Source organism: Hippoglossus hippoglossus, chromosome 8 (genome assembly GCF_009819705.1).
Source record: "Hippoglossus hippoglossus isolate fHipHip1 chromosome 8, fHipHip1.pri, whole genome shotgun sequence".
NCBI classification, from domain to species: Eukaryota; Metazoa; Chordata; class Actinopteri; order Pleuronectiformes; family Pleuronectidae; genus Hippoglossus; species Hippoglossus hippoglossus.
The window spans coordinates 10,570,169-10,589,127 of record NC_047158.1 but is presented as its reverse complement, the minus strand read 5'-3'; the positions used below and the strand labels follow the sequence as shown (position 1 = coordinate 10,589,127).

The following is an 18,959-nucleotide window of genomic DNA, read 5'->3' as shown; positions in this document are numbered from 1 at the left end:
TTCCCTTTGCCACAAACAGAACGTGAGACATGATGTGGCCTTTGCAGTGCCAATCTCAATTGCAGCATTTCAGAATGAAACTTGAGAATGAAAATCATGTTGCAGGAAATGTGGTCACAATCTAAATTCTTTTCCTGAGTCACGGTATATGGCCAGTAACTGGTCTTTTGCTGAAAATCACTATAACATTAGACTTATATAATGTCATAATTTTACCCAATCAGTTATTTCCCAGAAAACTTAGTTTTACTTAATTAGTGCACAAATCCTTGAATAATGGCTGATGCTCTCTTTTGTGATGTTGGATCTTTGACTACCAAAATCTATTCAGTCCCTTTGAGTCCAAGTTAAGAAACCTTTTCAAGGTGTTGGTGAAATATGGCATTTACAGAGCCCAACACATGTTTTGTGAGATCACGGTGACCTTGAAGTTTAATGGGTTCGCTCCTGACCGATACGGCACCTTTCCATCAAGTTGTGTGAGAATGCATCCAGTAGTTCTTGCGCAATCCTGCTATCACGCAGACGAAAACATAACTTCATTGGCGGAGGTTAAAACAAAACTGTGAAAGACGTACATGTCGACTGTGTGATTACAAGATCCAAATCTTTCTTCAAAACTTTCATTTTCAATTCAGTTTCACTTTGTACCAGGTCAAACGTCGCTGTGATTGTTTACTGTAGCAACAGGGGTTTTGAATATGGAACTTGGCGGCAGCAGAAGGGGAGGAGAATTCTGCCTAAAATAGGTCCCAATGCATCCAGTGAGTCGGACTACAGTGACCCTGACCTTTGACATATGACCACCAAATTCTGTGTAGTTACTGTGGATGTTTTTGCCCGAATTTGAAAACATTCCTAAGATACTGTGTTTCTAAGAATGGGACAGACGGACAGACAAACATGATGCCTCCAGCCACGGCTATCAACAAGAGGCATACAAAAAAAGTCCAGGATACGGGTGCTTATAAAAAAAACAAAATTTTAAGCTTCCTTAGCCATTGCTGCCTTTTGAAAGAACTGTGTGACCTTGTATTTGTATGAATATAGACCGGCAGCTGGAGATGAAAGTCTTACGTCTTGCCCTTTCACTCAGAGCCACAGTAGACGGGTGCAGCCTGGCTGGAATCAGATGACTGGCGCAGCACTCTTTTCCTCTCAAAGCAAAAACAAAGACGACACCACGCGCAGATTAAGGAAGGCTTCCCTCACTAAAGCAGAGTGCGGGCCACTGCTGTGCTCTGAATGCTGACGCCTCTTTTAAAACAAATGAATTCAGAGCCCTTGCGTTCTACTTGCTGGGAAATACCGCTCTATTACACCATTCAATTAGAAATTGCCTTGATGTGCACAAATACAAACACATACACACAACAACATTCACAAGGTCACGCATTTTTTACAGAAATGTGCCACTCGTATGAAGTCACATTTATTTGAATGACTGTATTTCTGTGTCCCTGCAGGGTGCCCGTGGGTAATTTGGAGTCTGCGCGTCCTGTTGTACTGGATTCATCTCTCTGCAGCTCACAGTACGGATGGTGTTGTTTAGGAGGCTGCCAGCTTGACCTATTATCGGCCCTCCTCTCCTCTACACACCCTGAACCACCTCACCCAACACCTGGCTGGTGCTCTGGCCCCATTCAGGTGCTCTCTGCATCAAGGCTGGCAATGTCCAGAGCCCCAAGCCCCCCTTCCCCGGCAGAAATGTCCAGCGGCCCCGTGGCTGAGAGCTGGTGTTACACTCAGGTGAGGAGGGATGCATGACTTCTGGATGTGTGGTGTTAGTGCTTGAATTCCAGTGGTGAAAAATGTTTCATAAAGGGCTGTCATCAGTTCTGTGTAAATAAATGTGTATTTGCTGTTTGATTAAAAAGAGATTTGTAAGTTGTTTGACTCAGTGTGGGACAGTTGCTGCATGGAGCGCATAACACTGAGGCCCTGTCTACACTGCTGCAGATATTATTTTGTATATTTTCCCCTCCATTAAAGAATAACTAAATATTTCCATCTAGACGAGAACACAATTACGACTTCAAACACTCAAACAAGCGTGGCGATAATGTCTACACCTACAATCCATCAAATACCAGGGAACATTGTGAGTTTCTTCAGTGAACTCATTGACCTTCAGCGGTATCCAACCACCATTGTTGTTGTTGTTTCTGGTGCATGCTCATTACACAGGACAACATTGGGTCATCGTTTCCCAAAACAGTGTTGTAGTGACTTATAACGCCATTTGCGTGTAGACGAGAGGCCCAAACACAGAGGAAAAGGTTTGTTTTGCAAAATATCCGCATTAACGTGGACAAAGTGTGAAACACCTGAACACGCATGGGAAGTTATTATTCACGTACACAGTGCATGTGTCTGCCGGTGTGAACAAGGAGCAGATTGCCTTTACTCTCTAAAATACCAGGATCAAGAAACAACAATGATGAGAAGTAAGAGCAAGCGAGGTGGAACTGTTAGTGTGTCAGTAAGTGTTAGCTGCGTTTCGCCTACAACGCAGGTAGGCGAGTCAGGGCTGATAAGAACTAATCAGGAAGCATATGTTGATGACTCTGTCATTCTTAACAAATGCCTCCATCTGCATATTCAAATTCAAACACAGCCCCGGATGTTTTCTTTAACTTTAATGGGGCCAGCACCATTCCCAACTCTTTAGGCGCTTGAAAACTCTGCAGTGTTGACGTCGGGCATAAACAAAGGAATAGTGACATGTTTTAACACTAAAACACAACAATGTGGATGTGACCTGATACCCCATTTATGTGTCAGTTTTTGCTCAGTGTTTTACATGGAACCATAGACTGTATAAAAAGGGGATGGAACTGACTGTGATTTCAGCTGAGAATTGTTATATATTTTTGAGTAAAACTCAAACGTGTTACTTCACTCTCTTGCTCTGTTTTGGGCATTGCTTCTTGAAATAAGCCAAGTCGAGACAGAAGAAGGTCAATGAAGATGAATGTGATTAGTCAGAAAACCTTGTATTTTATGTGATTTAATTTGCTCCTTCAATTGAGCAGCTGAATGGACATTAACCATGTCTGGATTTTTCCAGTTTCTGATTGCGAGTATTATGAGCATAATTTTGACATTGGTGTCATTTCACTTATTTACTTGTTGAAAGGTACCTATACTGTGAAATTGTTTTTGTTTCAGTCCTTGCAGTATAGACCTTGCCAGTTCAGATATCACTCCTCTGTTAGGAGCCACGGTAGATAAACTATGTCATTGATGATGTCTATTTTTTCATCTCTGTCCTTGTAAAATTGTTTGGTTTTTTGTGCTGCTACTTTAACAATATCCTTTCTTCTTTCCATTCGTTTGTTGTCTGTGTTTATTTAGATGAAAGGCAGTGTTGATGTGCGGTTTTGAAGTCCAGGCTGACCAAACACCACTTACTCATATAGAATAGATAAATATATAAATAAAGAGGTCTGGTCTCAGCCCTTCCTGTGTCCTCTCTGTGCAGATCAAAGTGGTGAAGTTCTCCTACATGTGGACCATCAACAACTTCAGCTTTTGTCGCGAGGAGATGGGAGAGGTCATCAAAAGCTCCACTTTCTCCTCCGGAGCCAACGACAAACTCAAATGGTTAGTCAAAGGCTGGTTAGTGGAGCTGTTGGAATCTATAGAGGAGATCTCTGAGAACTCAAACAGCTCTCTCCAGGCTCATCCACTCGTTGTCTTCATTCAAGAGATAGAGCATTTTCTTTTTTAGAGAGTAAATTCATCAACCTCTACATCCTTTTGCTCTAGTGGTATCCTTTGTCCCTTCATATATTCTGAATCAGCACTGACGTTTACTTACTTGTGTGTTCGAAATAATAAATTATGTGTCATTGTCATGCCTGAATTTCGACAAATCTGGCGTTACCTTTTTTTGTCATGTTGCATTAGCCTCAGAGTGTGAAGAAATGTGTTTAATTTATATATACTAATATGGTGAGACATTTTTAAATGCAATTCATTAAGTCAGACTTATTGTATATTTTCATGAAAAATGTCTCTGTAGATTTGGGGAAGCCTTGACCATGTCTTGAATAGACGTCGTTGAGGGAGGGTGCAGTGGCACCAGATTTGCCCTGAAATGGAAAAATAACAGTAATTCAAGTTCCCCCAGAGCAGATTAGATCTCTACACTTCTACTTGGCATGCAAAAGTGTCTGTTGAGGTAACATTAGCATCTGACTCCGATGCCTCTTGGATGCCTCCAGGAGATATTCCATCTTACATCAATACACTGTGGGATTCCCTGGGAAAAGATGGATGATGTATTTAGGTAAACGGACATGCAGGCTACTTTGCGTATTGTTCTACCAAAGTGACAAATTAATTCTAAAGACTCTGCATATTGACTGTCTTGGTTGACGCACCTCTTCAGTATCATGTGAAGGTCTGGGGCAGTGCTTGTAAGATAGGGGAGGTTCACATTTAAAAAAAGTATCATCCACATGTCAAGTTGTCACAGTGATCGACCTCTATGGAAGGCTTATGCCATACAGCGTGGTGGAATCGAAGCTCTGACCAGCAGGAAAATATGATTTGAGTTTGCTCTGGACGGAGTTAAGGTGGTTTGCACTGAGCTGATACTTTCTGGTGGTCTTCCTGTGGAAGCATATTCAATGGGTAGGAAAGGATAAGAGAATATCTAAAACATGCTAGAGGGTTTACATATTCCTCCTGGTCTGGTAATACCCTGAGATGTGGGAACCCCCTGGTGGAGCTGGACTTCTACTTGTTCTGCTGTCACTGTGACCTAGACATGAATGGCTGGATAGATGGATGACTGGATTAATGAGGACACTTCCAAATGTTTTGTCTCAAGTGCTTTAGTAGAACCCCAGCTTCCAGATGCTTCTTATGTTAAGTAATTGTCCATATGGGCTTGTGTTTCCTTTTACTGTTTTAAAACTATATAACAGCATGTGCAACAAACAAACCATATGTTACAAAGACAGTGTGCAAAGCTCGGACTCTTTTGAGTCTGCTCTCTGTAACCACAAAAACACAATGACTCAGCTGAAGCATTGATGTACTGTAACTGAGCACAGCAAATCTAAGTTATTAAATATATTGTGAGTGTATTGGCTCACTGTATTTGTTTTCAGTTTAGCTAGAAAGCTAGTTGCTATCCCCCATTCAGAAATCACTGTGGGCCAAAAAAATCAATGTTGTGTTACAGTCTTGGTAACTGTACCATATTGATACTCCAGAACCAGCATTTTTTGTTGTATTTCTGAAGCAGAGGTGTGCCCTGCCCTCCGTGTACACGCTTGAGCTGTGAAATGTTTTGCTTTTGGCAGTTCAGCCTTTTGCCAGATTATTGCTGCTGCTGACAGTGAAATATTGGCATGTGTTTAGGTTTGCTGTGTTTGTGTTAAAAAGACTTTCCTGTTTGGTCCACAGTGTTGTACTGCAGCTTCCTATGAAAATCTGTGAAACAAAGTGACTAAATAGAGTATGGCTTTGTTTCCAGCTCTTTTAGCGGAGGTTGTATTTTCATACTCACAAATAGCCTAATTTTCATTTTTATAACAATGTTACCATTGCATACAATTATGAAGAAAAGTGCCTCTAGGCCTCTAGGCACTGAAGCATCAGGTCACCCTTCAGCTTTATCTCTCTTACCAGTCTCTTCCTTTTCTTTCCCTCAGGTGTTTACGTGTAAATCCTAAAGGTCTGGATGAGGAGAGCAAAGACTATCTGTCACTTTACTTGCTCTTAGTCAGCTGCCCAAAGAGTGAGGTGCGCGCCAAGTTTAAGTTTTCTATCCTCAATGCCAAGGGAGAAGAGACCAAAGCCATGGGTAAGTCAGAGCCACCAGCTCATAACCAATCCCAGGCTTAAAGGGATAGTTCACCCAAAAATTCAAATTCATTCAATATCTACTCACCACTATGCTAAAGTGTATGAGTCCACAAAACACTTTCAGAATTTCAGGGGTAAACAGCGTTGCAGCCAAATATCCCTTTAACTAACCAAAGGATTTAAAGGTGGGGTAAGTGATTCTAGGGAATGACTGTTGCTATTTGAACTCAAGAATAAAACAAATACACGCCTCCCTTTACTGGTCCTTCAGAAGCTCCACCCTCTACATTCATGCACGACCATTGCCAAGGCGAACCACTGATCTCAAAAAGTTGGAATAACCCACCACAAACATTTAAAAATTAGACAAAACAATACTGAACCAAATGTGAACAAAAGAGAATGAATGCCTAAGAACCTGCCAAACAGAAACCTCTTCATCTTTTTTCATCCCTCTCCACTCTTGGTGGTCCCTCCACTGTTGAAACGGCTCACTGGTGTTTATACGGGTCTTCGCCCTTTTGTTCTTTAGTTATCTTCTTTGCATTAGATGTAGTGTGTGGTTCTTCAGCTCAGAGCATTTTGAGCCCCACTGTGAAGATGATGGGCTGTATAACGTCCTGTGCCGTAGCAGTAACAGAAAGGCATTTACAGTGGCTAACTGTAGTTGTTACATTCTGAAACAGTAATAGCAGTGTACGTTATCCTCTATTTCAGGTTGTCCTCCCATCCTTCGATAATAGAAGGCAGATGAATGATGACATTATCTTGTTTAAGGTGTAACACGTATTTCCACATATTTTATAAATTGCGCCAAAGGGATCCTTAGCATACACTGTTAATGACCATTCCCATGGAAATTGCTTTCTTCTGCTCCATTCCTACTGCCCCTTCACCCTGCCCTTTCCTGTGCACGTGCCCGAATACCCTAGTTGCTGATTTGCTAAATTAGCATTGTGCTATTTGGGTATAGTCCAGCATTCTTTGGTTCTTAAATACAGAGCCAGGGATCTGTGTTTACACTGGATTTGTTTCCAGTGCACACACAGAACATACAGCTATAGCAGACAGTGAGTAAATATTAGCAGAAAACAAAAAAAGCATTGGATTAAAATCGCTTACCCCACCTTTAAGGCCAAACCTTCAAGTCTACGTTCAGCAGAAAACTGAGCATATCACAAAGTTTCAAAGTTTCAAAATTAAAAACTCTTGTCACACCTGAGTCTTTGGGTCGGTGAAATTTGTAAATGTAGGAGGTGGGGAGTGTGTCTAATACGCCAAGTGTGTCTAATAATGTGAAGTATTGATAGCCATATGGGCCTGTGTAATCACTGCTGGTTGGATTCATTTCTGGTAAATATATAATTCAAAGTAGCGTGGGGCAATTTTGATTTTAATTAAAAAAGACCCAACCTTTTTAGAAGTCTTCCTCTGCATCTCTCCCCATTGATGAATTGGAAATGAATGCGCCTCCAATTCCTGCTTTTTTAATTAGGTTATGTTATGGGGAGGAAAAGCAAACTTGTGTGGAATTGAATTAGTGAGGGCCAGATGTGGCCGCTTCCTGGTTATCAGGCTTTTTGGCTTCCTCCTCTCTCCCAGTACCCTGCAGCATACTGTACAGGAAGCGTGGAGGAGGGAAAACGGTGCAGGTGGGAGGTGTGGAGAGGGGAGGAAAGGAGAGGTGGGAGGAGGAAGTGTGTTTGAATCGGAGGCATGTGCGGTGAAACTGTGTACAACCCCCTGCGGTGCAGCTTGTGTAGAAAGGGAAATCATTTTTCCTGCTAAGAAACATTCCCCCACGTGAACTTGACACCCCCATCCCCCTGTGTGTGTTTTCCACCCCTCATTTGCTCACTCAGACCTCTCTCTCCTCCCTGCCACATCCACAATGTCACTTTCTTTTTCCTTTATTACCCTCTTTTCGTCTTCAGTCTTCTAATATTGGAACACCACCTCTTAATTCTCAGCAGCAAGCTCGAGAAAACTGAACCTCACTGCAGTTTAAGTCGTTAAATCTGTCTTTCCTGACATTATGCTCGTGGCTATGTGGTATTGTGGAGAGGCTTTTCCTGGGGTATGAGCAATAAACAGACTTCACTCCATGGCCATTTCTTGAGCACTGCTTCCCTAAATGACCACAGAAATTCCAGAATAAGAGGAATACTGAGTGAAGAGGTTCTCATTTTCCGCTTCTCCTCTCTTTTTGTGTCCCAAGGGGCTTTTGCCGATAAATGGCGTGCTCTATGGTGCACACCCCATCCCATTCTTGCCATATGCCCTCCTCCAATCTTCACACAATCCCCCTAGGGAGACCTGGGCCCTCCACTATGGTTGCCCTGTCACAGGAGAAAATTACCCAGCTGCCAGTATATTTGTGACAGTTTAGTGAGCACTCCATCTAAGAATATGGCAGTAAAGATCACTCTATTGGTTCTGGATCATTTAGAATCCAATTTAATCCAGGCCTCTAGGAAAAAAGGCCAAATAAAAAACAAAGTGCCTTAATTAAGAAAGCTAGGAGGATGTGGACTGTTTATGTAGCACGTCCCTGTGGGGACAGTTTTTAATACAATGCATATTAATTCTTTTGTTATTTAAACCAGAATAGTAAGCTAGAACAATGAGTGAGTAATCAGTGTAGAAGATATATTTTGAAACTGTGAGCACAACATACTGAAGCATAGCAAAGCGACATTGCTTTCGCAGGTGCGTGTCAAAATCGAACGGATGGAAATCCTCTGTAATAAGCTGAAGTTCTGAATGGCTGAAGTTTGTGTTTGAGGTGTCTGTTTGAATTTCAATCTCTTGAAGCTTTCGGATGAGGCAAACTCTCACTTACAAACCAGTCTCTGTCACTAATGGAGAGGCACTGTTACGCTTTACCCACTCTGTGAAGGTATAAATCTTGATTTTGTTGAGGATTCTGTGCAGCAGTCAAAAGAAGAGGCATAAATACAGTGGGAGATATGAAGGCTGTGCTATGATGGCAGGTCTGGAAAGGGGTGACAATACCTGATGAAACACCCCATCTGCATCAGTCAGCCCCGAAGCCCCCACTAGAGAGTGTGTGCGTCTTGTGTCTGGATCCTCTGATGGTCCGTACTTGCTAATGGAGATAGATTCAGGCAGCAATAGTACTGGCAGCCCGCCGCCCCCCTCCTCACGACGACGCACTACCGTACTCTCGGCTCGGCCACATCATTTCTCTCCCTGGCTTAATGTGCTGGTTTTCCTCTGAGGCTGTCGGGTGGGTTGTAACTTGTCCCTTGACACCCCCTCCTTCCTCGTCCTTTTGCCAGATAAAACAGCTGCCCCCCTGCAGACTCCTGTTCTGACAGCTTGGAGAGGAAAGATGGACAGTTCTCATCCTATGCTGCAAGCTGTTTTGTATTCAAATAGTCTCCTTGTTAAGTCTCCCCTACAGACAATGTTTTTTTCTGTGTTGTAGCCAAAGGCTAAGTGAGCTTATGTGTATGAGTTGGCCAGAGAGTCTATCTACAGCAGGTATTGGTGCGGGCTGCCTCTATATTTTGTAGCCGGAGATTCTGTGTTTTTTTTGGATTCAGTTAATTGAAGCTCAGGGTGTGAGCTTGTCAGAGTATGTTGGCCCTGGTAACTGATGGAGGTGATCAGGCATTCTGTGTGGGTAAGTGGAGCATGGCTAATAGAGTAGAAGCTATTGGTCAGTCTCTACATAATCAGATGGTATTGACATTGGAAGAAAGAAAGTCAATAGACATGTTTGTGCTGACACTAGCTTATAGAGCTCAATCTTCAATAGGGATTAGATTTTCTCTGAGAGGCTGTGTGTCATGTTTATGTGTATCTGCCTGCTTTATGCCAGCCAGTGTGATCACAGCGTGTACATGGGAATAAAGTTTTAACCCTTTGAATGCTGCAATAGAAATGGTCCACCAATGCCTCCATCTGTATCTTTTGCTCACTGTGATGTATGGGATGGTACTTGGACTATCTTCAAATCTCGAAACTCTGCACACCCTATTCTCAAAGGTTATGTAGGTCAATAAACCATAACAAATGATAAAAGTACTCAAAGATGTAATATGTAACAACTTGTGCAACAGTTTAGAGGTGAGTGGGGGGCTGTCACAAGGTAAATCTGTAAACTGTGTATCCCCATTCCAAATAAAGATTCAATTTCGGAGGGTAAACCTCCTTAAAGGGAAGGATAAATGTATAGAACTATGTCTGGTAAACCCGCCGCTAACACATCCAGTGTATCTCAATCCCTCCCTGTTTCCACATGCGCACAGTCACTCTTTCTGCGCACTGGTCATTTAACTGCACTTTGCACAAATAGGGCCCAATGTCTTTATTGACTAGTAATTGCAGACATTTCCACCACAATGTGACCTCAGTCAGAGTCAGTGCAGACAGTGTGTCACACTCAAGACCATTATAGAGGATACACCATGTGATTAAGTGAAACGATTCATCGCTCATCCAAGGGGCTTCTTCAGTTCAGCTCACCAGGTCTTTTTCTACATATTGCACATCGAAATTTTTATATAAATTAATAACACATACAAATATTTTTTACTAAATAAACACATGAATATAGAAACATGAACAAAATATCTCTTAATACTCCATAAGTTATTTGATGTCTTCCTTTTGTTTTTTGGAGATATGCCGGATTTTCTCTCCTTCCTTCCTGCCATTCTGGGTCCACCGTACCACAAGTAACCAATTGCTATGATGTCATCACAAGCATACAACGTGATGAGGTAGAAGAAAATCTTTTTTTAGTTTGATTCAAGCAGAGTCATGAAAACAACTATTTCCCCTGGCCACTTTGGGGCCTCCCGCATGATTTCTGTTTCCAGAGGGTCAAAGTGAGATTAATATACAATGGTATAGACTGAGGTGTCAACAGCTGGTGGTTGCGCTAATTACCCTTTCCCGTCAATAGTTTGGGAAATAGATGTGAGTGTGGTCGGTCGGTGGTAGTGAGCTGAGGTGAGTCCAGGGTTCTTTGCTGAACCTGAACGTGTGAAAGATAAGGCCATAAGAGTGACAGACAGGAAGAGAGATGTTGACTCTGGCCGCTGTGTCGGCCGGCTCCCCACACGCCAGCTCGTCTTCTGGTGACCTTCTCGTTCTGTGTGCCAGCCGTGCCCCCGAGCCCTCCATCTGAATATGGATGCCCTGCTCACTTAAACGTCCTGGCATTGCTTCTGCTCTCCTTCTTCTTCGTCTTCTATACGTCTTCAGCTCAGACCTCATTTTCTTCCCCACCTTCTTTATCACCTTCAGTCTTATTTTGGCAGGGTGAGAAACTTTGCTGTTCACGGCCAGGAAACTAGTAAGTGCAGCTAGCATTTACAGTGAGGTAAAAACTTGTAAATCATCTCTTTCATTAATTGAATGGTGTCTATACATATCTTCAATATAAGTGTGATTTTTCACACGGATTATATAATTTTTCTCCACATGTTAATGAGATCGTTATGATCTCAACACAACTTAAACTTAACACAGTCTCCTATTAATGCTGGATAATCTTTCTATAATACCAGTATTTTTCATCACTCACTTTTTTCCCCATTGGATATTTCAGTGGCACCGACCCCCTCCATCACTGTCCAGCTCTTTTTTGTTTTATGGCAGAGTGGCTGCACAGCCGCCACCTTGGCGAGCTCACAGAAAGAGTGGACGCCAGCGATTTGACCTGCAGTTGATTCTCTGCCAGTGCAAGTTTCTGATGCCCCACTGGAGATGGCAGCATGACATTAGCTGAGCTCAGCACACACGGGCACACACACACACGGGCACACACACACACACACACACACACACACACACACACACACACACACACACACACACACACTTCATCGTCAAAAGTATGTGCTATAGAAGTCACACCTCTCTTTCTCCCCCGGAGTCTACGGGTTATTCTTCCAGCGTACACTCATCTCTTTCTCTTTCCAGGGTCCCTCTACTCTTTCTTCACCCCTCCTCAAACTGGAGTTTATCTCCATATATTGAGAAATCTTTGGAGTGTCTTTTTTGAAACAGTGAATCTCCCTTTCTGTTACACATAGAGGCAGAACAATGAATTAAGTAGGGAGCTTTTAAAATCACAGTGCTTGGATTTGTAATTTTTTTCTGCACTTTGCTTGAATGCAGGATTATGCAAGTGCGTGTGTGTGTTTGCGTGGTGATTCCTCTTAGCGTCTTCGCGTACACAGTCTGTAGAGGCAGGGGATTACAGCGACGGACCCCCTGCATGAGCAGTCATGGGAATAACTGCATATGCACTGTACTCCTCCACCAATCCCTTCTTTGGCTGCCTGCTCCCTCAGATCTAAGCAGAGGATTTGACACAGGATCTTAGCATTGACACTTCATCTTAGTACTTCCCACTGTGATCTGTCAGCAGATCTCCTGTTGGGATCTCTACGCAAGAGCAGCCTGAAGAGAAGTCTGTTTGAACTGCTGGGCCTAAACACATAGCGCTGTGCACACGCTGCAGATGTGTGGATGTGGGGTCGATGACCTCTTGGTATGTGGTGACTGTGTAGCTTATCGTCGGCTCTGTCTGCTTTTAACAGGAGTCTCCTACCACTTTGTGCCTCACGCCTCTCGTTTTTCATCATCTAGTATTAACACGTGAAATGAATGTAGATTGTGGATGGATATTCTGTAAGTCATCTGCAAGTCCAACAAAATAGTCTTGAAGATCATCAGCTTAATGATAAAAACATTAAAAAGGGATGGTGCAGTTTGTTAAATTGGGGCTTTTGGTTGTTTAGTATGTACATACAGGAACATGTTCTAAACCAGGGCTCACTAAAAGACGGACTGCAGTCCGGTTCCCGACCCAGACGGGTCCCGTCTTGACACGGATCTATAACAGATCAATCAATGTGAATTATCAAATTTTGTCAGAGCGTTTGTATTTCACAGGTTTTGTTACGGCACTGGTTTAGCAGGCCAGAAAACTCAAACAGACCAATAGCATCCGTTGTGAATCCTGATGTGATGCCACTCAGCCAATCAAAACTGTGAATTCTAATGAGCAGTGAGTCAGAGTGAGATACACACACCAGCGTGAGACGAGTGGAGGAAGAATAGACATTGATAAGTAAGCCAGCTAAAAGAAAGAAAAGTTACTCCACATGGTCTACTTTGAAAGGAGAAAGGTAGACGGCAAAAAAAGAGTGTTTACTTAAGACTGGACAGACTCTTATAGTTTGGTTGAGACTGTGAAGTGAAAATTAATTAACAAGGGGAAGAAACTGGGGGATTTAGTTTAAACTTTTATTTTATTTTTCTTTAGTAAGTATATGTACATTTTTAAAAAAGCTTACTGTTTTTAAGTTTTTTTTACTTGACATGAGAACAGAGCGTTTCTATTTTGTTAGAGTACTTAATCCCTCCTGACTATAATTATTGTTAAAATATTATTGCATTATACTCATACTTTTATTATACTTTACACGAGTTAACAGTCAGTTGTATATTATGATATTTCCCAACCTTTTCTTCAGGACATTTTCGCAATCTGGATTTGTCCGAATTTTAATTGACTACCCCACCTCTAGACATTTGCTCTAATCATCGTGCTTTTTCTCGTAGCATGTTGGTCTTATATTCCATTTTATATTCCAGTTTCAGAATTTTGCATTTCACTTCATAATATTTCATGTATCTACGAAGATGATAACATGTGCATTAAAATAATCCTCACGTACAGGTTGAAATTGGATCTCTTGCCAGATACATCACTCCACTATCCCTCCTAATACTCATATCCCTCTCAATGAGCTGCCTGTTGGCTTTCTGGTGGAATACAGGCACAAATGCTCATTTACATATATGGAGTTGATAAACTGGATGTAGACTGGCCACACGTTGCTTTTACTCCCAGTCAGAATAGTCCAATGAAGCTATTTTTGCGTTTGGATCTTCAGTGAAATTGCTCCTGGATTGCGATTCAGCTCAGTGTCAACACCATCCAGTGCACGTTAATGTTCTGGGAATACCACGTTCTTGGAAAGATTACGATGCTGCTAGAGAAATTAAAATAATTGAAGAAAGGGAAAATGTTTCTGGTTGTTCCGTTGTGCAGGTTTCATTATTACTGTCGTCTGGTGGTGAGACATGTCTACCCTGATAGAAATGGACGATGTCTCCACACACAGAAAGCGTCTGTGTCACTGGAGCTCGGCTCAACTGAGCACATTCAGAAATCCCCGAGCAGTGTCCAAGGAAGCATTATCTTCTCATTAACGAAATGGCAAATGATGTAATTTCTCTAAATAATGGTGTTACATCCCTCCAACAGAGCTCCAGTTACTTGCTGAAATGATGTGTCAGTGCTGTGTTTCCCCTCTATTGGCAATTAGCTTTAATTTGCTGTGATCTCTGTGGCAGTCATTGCCCGTAGCCGTTGTCTTTGGACCTTGCATTGCGAGCATTTGTGACTGTTAGGTGACTGTAGATAGCTGTGACCGCCCCCACACTGTGACTGTTGTACACACAAGAACTCCGGCACCTTTCCTGTGTCTTTGTAGTGCAACTGAGTGTTACAGAATCCTTCCTGCCACTGTCAGAGATAATTGGCACTCCATAAACACATGATAATTGGACTGCTTTGATCCCTGCAATTTCTCACTTCTTGGCCAAAGAGGCACAGCAGTTCTGTCTCATGTTTACCACGAGTCTTTATGTGGCAGCGAGAGGATGGAGAGAGTGAAAGAGGGAGAGAGAGATTCTGTTTTCTTCTGAAGTGTTAAAAGCTCCCTGCAGGCAATACTTCCTGCACCCAGCCTCTTTCGCCATTGTTCCTCCGCTGCTTATGGCCATGACTCATAACAAACTTTCCCTTTTTTCGCGCACGCACGCATTCATTCACACATGCAGAGTTTAATGACACTGTGAAAGTCTCCACATAATCTTGTCTCACCTTTTTTGTGTCTTCTTTCGCAGAGAGCCAGCGGGCCTACCGTTTTGTCCAGGGGAAAGACTGGGGTTTCAAGAAGTTCATCAGGAGGGACTTCCTGCTGGACGAGGCCAACGGTCTGCTGCCCGATGACAAACTGACACTGTTCTGTGAGGTAAGCGTCGCGACTGTTCACCTGAAACAAAGATCGCCCCCTGTCTTCGTTCATAAGCCTTAAATCTTTTCCCCCGGAGAAATTCAGAGTACAGGCTGCACAGTCAAAAGTGATAATCCTGATTATATTGCTAGATCAAAATTATTATTCATAAGGTGAGGTACCTCGACATTGCAGACAAATACAGACATCTATGAATAACCGTTAAAATGAAAATTGAAGTCGGATCACTCTGATGCTGGATCGTGTTTACATTTTGAGAACTGTTTGGATTACCCCAGAATACATAATTTTAATAATAATGAAAGCTGTTGAAATATCTAAATTTCTTGTTTGTAGTTTTGCTTTTGCCTTGGAGTGATCACAACTGTAATTCCTGTTTCACTCATCCTTTTATTCAACACTCCCCGCTCACTGTATGTCCCGGTTAGTGAATAATGTATGTTTTTATTGGTACTACATAGCCTCTGGGTTTAGATCTCTCTCTCTCTCTCATTGCTAACATACAAGCTGATTGTCATGCAGCCTGCATGGTGGCTTGGCTCCGATTCCTCTGATCCAAAGCTGGCTGCTGCTCCTCATCGAAAATTCCCTTGTTGTTTTTCAGCTGTAACACAGGGGGCAGCAGAGGTCAACTGTCCTCTCTCTCTCTGTCTCTCTCTTGGTTCCCCTCTGCCCCTCAAAGCGAGTCAGGGAGCAGAGAAGAGGTTAAACTTTCTGGATATGTTAATGCCTTAGTTGTAATGCATGCACCCATAAATGTTTAAAAAGCATGGCAGTGGCTGTTTAAAACAATTCTAATTAACCCTGCGGGTATGGAGGAGAGCATGTCTTGAAGTTTTTCCTTTTTGTAGTGGAGCAATGTGCAAGTCTGTTTAAAGTGTTTCCAAACTGGGCTTATTGACAGAGGGGTAGGAGGGGTAGCACTGCTTCTCCAGAGTCGTGTGGAATGGGGGAGTAGAGGCGTGTGTGTGTACGTGTGAGAGAGTGTGTGTATGTGTGTGTGTGTGTGTGTGTGTATCTTATGCATGCATAGTGTGTATTTCTGAAGGCGTGTCTCATTGGGACGTAATTTTGAGGATGAGGTTGTCTGCTGGAGAGAATGAGCTGGAAGAGAGAGAAATTAGTTTCCTTGCCGAGTCTCTCATCCACTCTCCTAAAGGGGGAGTTGGGGGGGGTTGCTGGTTCAACTCCTTGGTGGCCACTTCCTCCCCCCCCCCCCCCCGTATATAATCAGCTACACTGTAATTAGCCAGCCCTGTTGATGAACAAGGCAAGGCAAACCTAATTTATATAGCACGTTCTATACACAAGCAAAAAAAAATCAATGTGGTTAATATAAAAACCACAACGGGCACAAAGGAAATTAGATAATTAAAAAAGACTGAGAATATTTTCTGTATTTGAAAGTAGTCAGGAGCTGTGGTCAAAGTTTACTAAACAGTGCATATGGCGTAATATCTTTTTTTAAATTCAGGAAACCGAACGGCACCAGATGACCTGCGAGGTCTAAAGAGTTCATATTGTTAAACGAGTCGGAGATGTGAAAAATAAACACACAGCACTGTTTGAAATCAATTAAAAAACATACTGGAAGGCAATGTGTTATAGAAAAATGTGCAGAAAACGATGAGATTGCCAATGGTGAGGTCTGGTGGTGTTTTCCACGAACACGTGGGCAGGACGGTTGGCAAAGTTGGCGAATTGGAAGGGGTGCGGCAGGCGGATGGTGGTAAGAAAGTGTGGAGTGGGTGTTTGAATCTCTTCTCTTGGTCTTTTTCCATGTAAAAGTGAAGCCCAGTGTTTACCGTCAGAGACCTGGCTCTGCTCTCGTCCAGATGGTCCTGTCCTGCATCTGAGAGAACCCCGTCGCCCCAGAGCCCAGCACTCTCTCTTCTCCCCTCTCTTATTTCCTCCACTTTCTCTTTTTCCTCTCCATCTTATCTCTCATTCAAACCCAGTCTCCTCCTCCTCCTCCTCCTCTTTTCCCTTTTCCTTTCATCTCTCGCTACCTCCAACTTTGAGCATCCCAGTTCCCTACTTTTTTCCCCCTCCCTTCACCTCTCTCTCATGTCCCTTATCTCCCCCTTCTGCTCTGCCTCTCTTCGTTTTCCTCGTTCCTCTTTGCCCTCTTTCGTCACCCCTCTTTATTCGGAGAGTGTCAGAGAGGCGAAAAGGCTGTGAGGAGAGGCCAGATCACTGTGAGAGGGGGATACCGGCTCAACCTCTCCTCCTGACCCTTGGTCCCTGTACTCTGTTCAGTTACCTCTGGAGACATTACTAATTCAAATTTAGCGCAGGGAATCTGGCTATATGTCATGTCAGAGAGGGCCTGAACAACACCAGCTGCCACTCCGTCTCTCTCTTTGTATCTCTCTTTGTCTCCATTCTTCTTTCTCTCTCTGTCGCTGCCAAAGCGCTGTAGACACCTGCAGGTATTTAATGAGGCGATAGCTAACATTAAAGGTGCTGCGCTTGCTGTCAAAAGAGGGCATAAGGGACGGCGAAAGATAAAGAAGAAGGGGAAGGAAACGCAGTAGGAGGAGTTTGAAGGAAAGGCCCTTTCCCGCAAAAGTGTGCACGCTGGGTGGCATAGAGCAGAGGGGCTGAAGAACAGACAAAGAAGATAGAGTAAAGATTATACAGGATGAAAAACAAAAGGGCAGGATGGTTTGGATTTGATTTTGTCAGTGGATGTATTCATGTGGATGTGTACGTTTTTTGTACCCTTTTTTCTCATTCCTCCTCTAATGAGACACAGATGCAAAGGATGTTAAATCCTCTCTCTCTCTCTCTCTCTCTCTTCACCTCACACCTCTCGTTCCCTGTCAGCACCGCAGGTAACCGCTTGCTTTCTAGCTGTTCTTGCTCGAGGTAATGCAGGGGCTGTGGAAGTTTTCCATACCAGCCCCACACGTCGGGACCCATATGGCTCCTGAAAAATCTCACCAACTTTGTGCTGTCATGATTCGCCAACCTGCAGACAGCCGTGTTGACTGACACTGCGAAGGTTAGCGCTCTGGAAGCCTGGTTTGATTGAATAAAGGGAAAGGAAGGGGATGTTTTGGAAGGAAGAAGTTTATGGTGAAACTTGTGTGTCAGTCATGTTAAATTGGATGGTGAAAAGCAGAGGAACACGATGGTCCACCTTTAGTCCCTCAGAAGTCGAGTCAGAGAGTTACAGCTGCTGGACACATCTGGTTTATTTCACAGAGGAGCACCTCTCCTCCCCTCCAGTCTGCTGTGGCTTCAGGAGCCACATGTAGGACGAGCACTGACCCTCCCTGTATCCATCCTGCAGACACAACACAGGGTTATACCTTACTTTAGCCATCTTAAGTCACACTATCTCTCTTCGTGTCAGCTGAGGACATACTAATGAATTGTCCACAAAAGATGTCCGAAAACAAATTCCCGAAAGTGTGACAGAAATGAATCCTTTAGTTGATGGTCAAGTGCTGGTTTTGTTTCTAACAATGTAGCCTCCATAATATAAGCTCTTTAACTAGAGTGCCTTGACTTTTCCCCCCTATATTATGTGCATATTGATTGCCCTTTGACTTTTGACTGGAATGGGAATGGATTCAGTCAGCATTCCCGGGTCAAATGACTGCAGTAGACACAGGTTTTAATCGGCTCCCATCGGCAGTGATGGAAACATGATGAGCGGGCAAACGCTCTAATTCTGTAAGACAGCGAGGTGAGTGAGCACCTTAGTTGTCAGTGCGTCAGTGGCATCGAACATGACTCGCCGGGGGAAAACGAAAAGGCAAACATCTCTACTGGCAGTGGGAAAAGTTTTTTTTTTTTGTGAGTTTTAGCCGTGTTTCAAAAGAGTGTGAAAGAGGTATTAGTAAAGTGTTTGTCCACCAAATGCTTCCAAAGCAGTTTCACTTTGCTTTGGCAGGGATTTTAAAAGTCTCTGGGAGGGAAAATTCTTCCTAAAGATATATCCTCATTTGGTGTTTGTATGATTGGGGTAGAGTGCATTGTCTAACACATTGCTCTAAAGTCTCCCGCAAGTGTTTATTCAGTGGTAAGGGGAGC

At 43.1% G+C, this 18,959-nt stretch overlaps 1 protein-coding gene across 2 annotated transcripts in view; it reads left to right on the top strand.

Moving 5' to 3' along the window:
• spop (speckle type BTB/POZ protein) overlaps nucleotides 1-18,959 on the top strand; it is a 95,425-nt gene that overhangs the window by 44,543 nt on the left and 31,923 nt on the right. For both annotated transcript variants that reach the window (XM_034593654.1, XM_034593655.1), the window contains 4 exons: nucleotides 1,467-1,749; nucleotides 3,485-3,606; nucleotides 5,670-5,821; nucleotides 14,785-14,912. In XM_034593654.1, coding sequence (XP_034449545.1) covers nucleotides 1,672-1,749; nucleotides 3,485-3,606; nucleotides 5,670-5,821; nucleotides 14,785-14,912 — 480 coding nt within the window. In that variant the 5' untranslated portion in view covers nucleotides 1,467-1,671. The remainder of the gene's footprint in view (nucleotides 1-1,466; nucleotides 1,750-3,484; nucleotides 3,607-5,669; nucleotides 5,822-14,784; nucleotides 14,913-18,959) is intronic.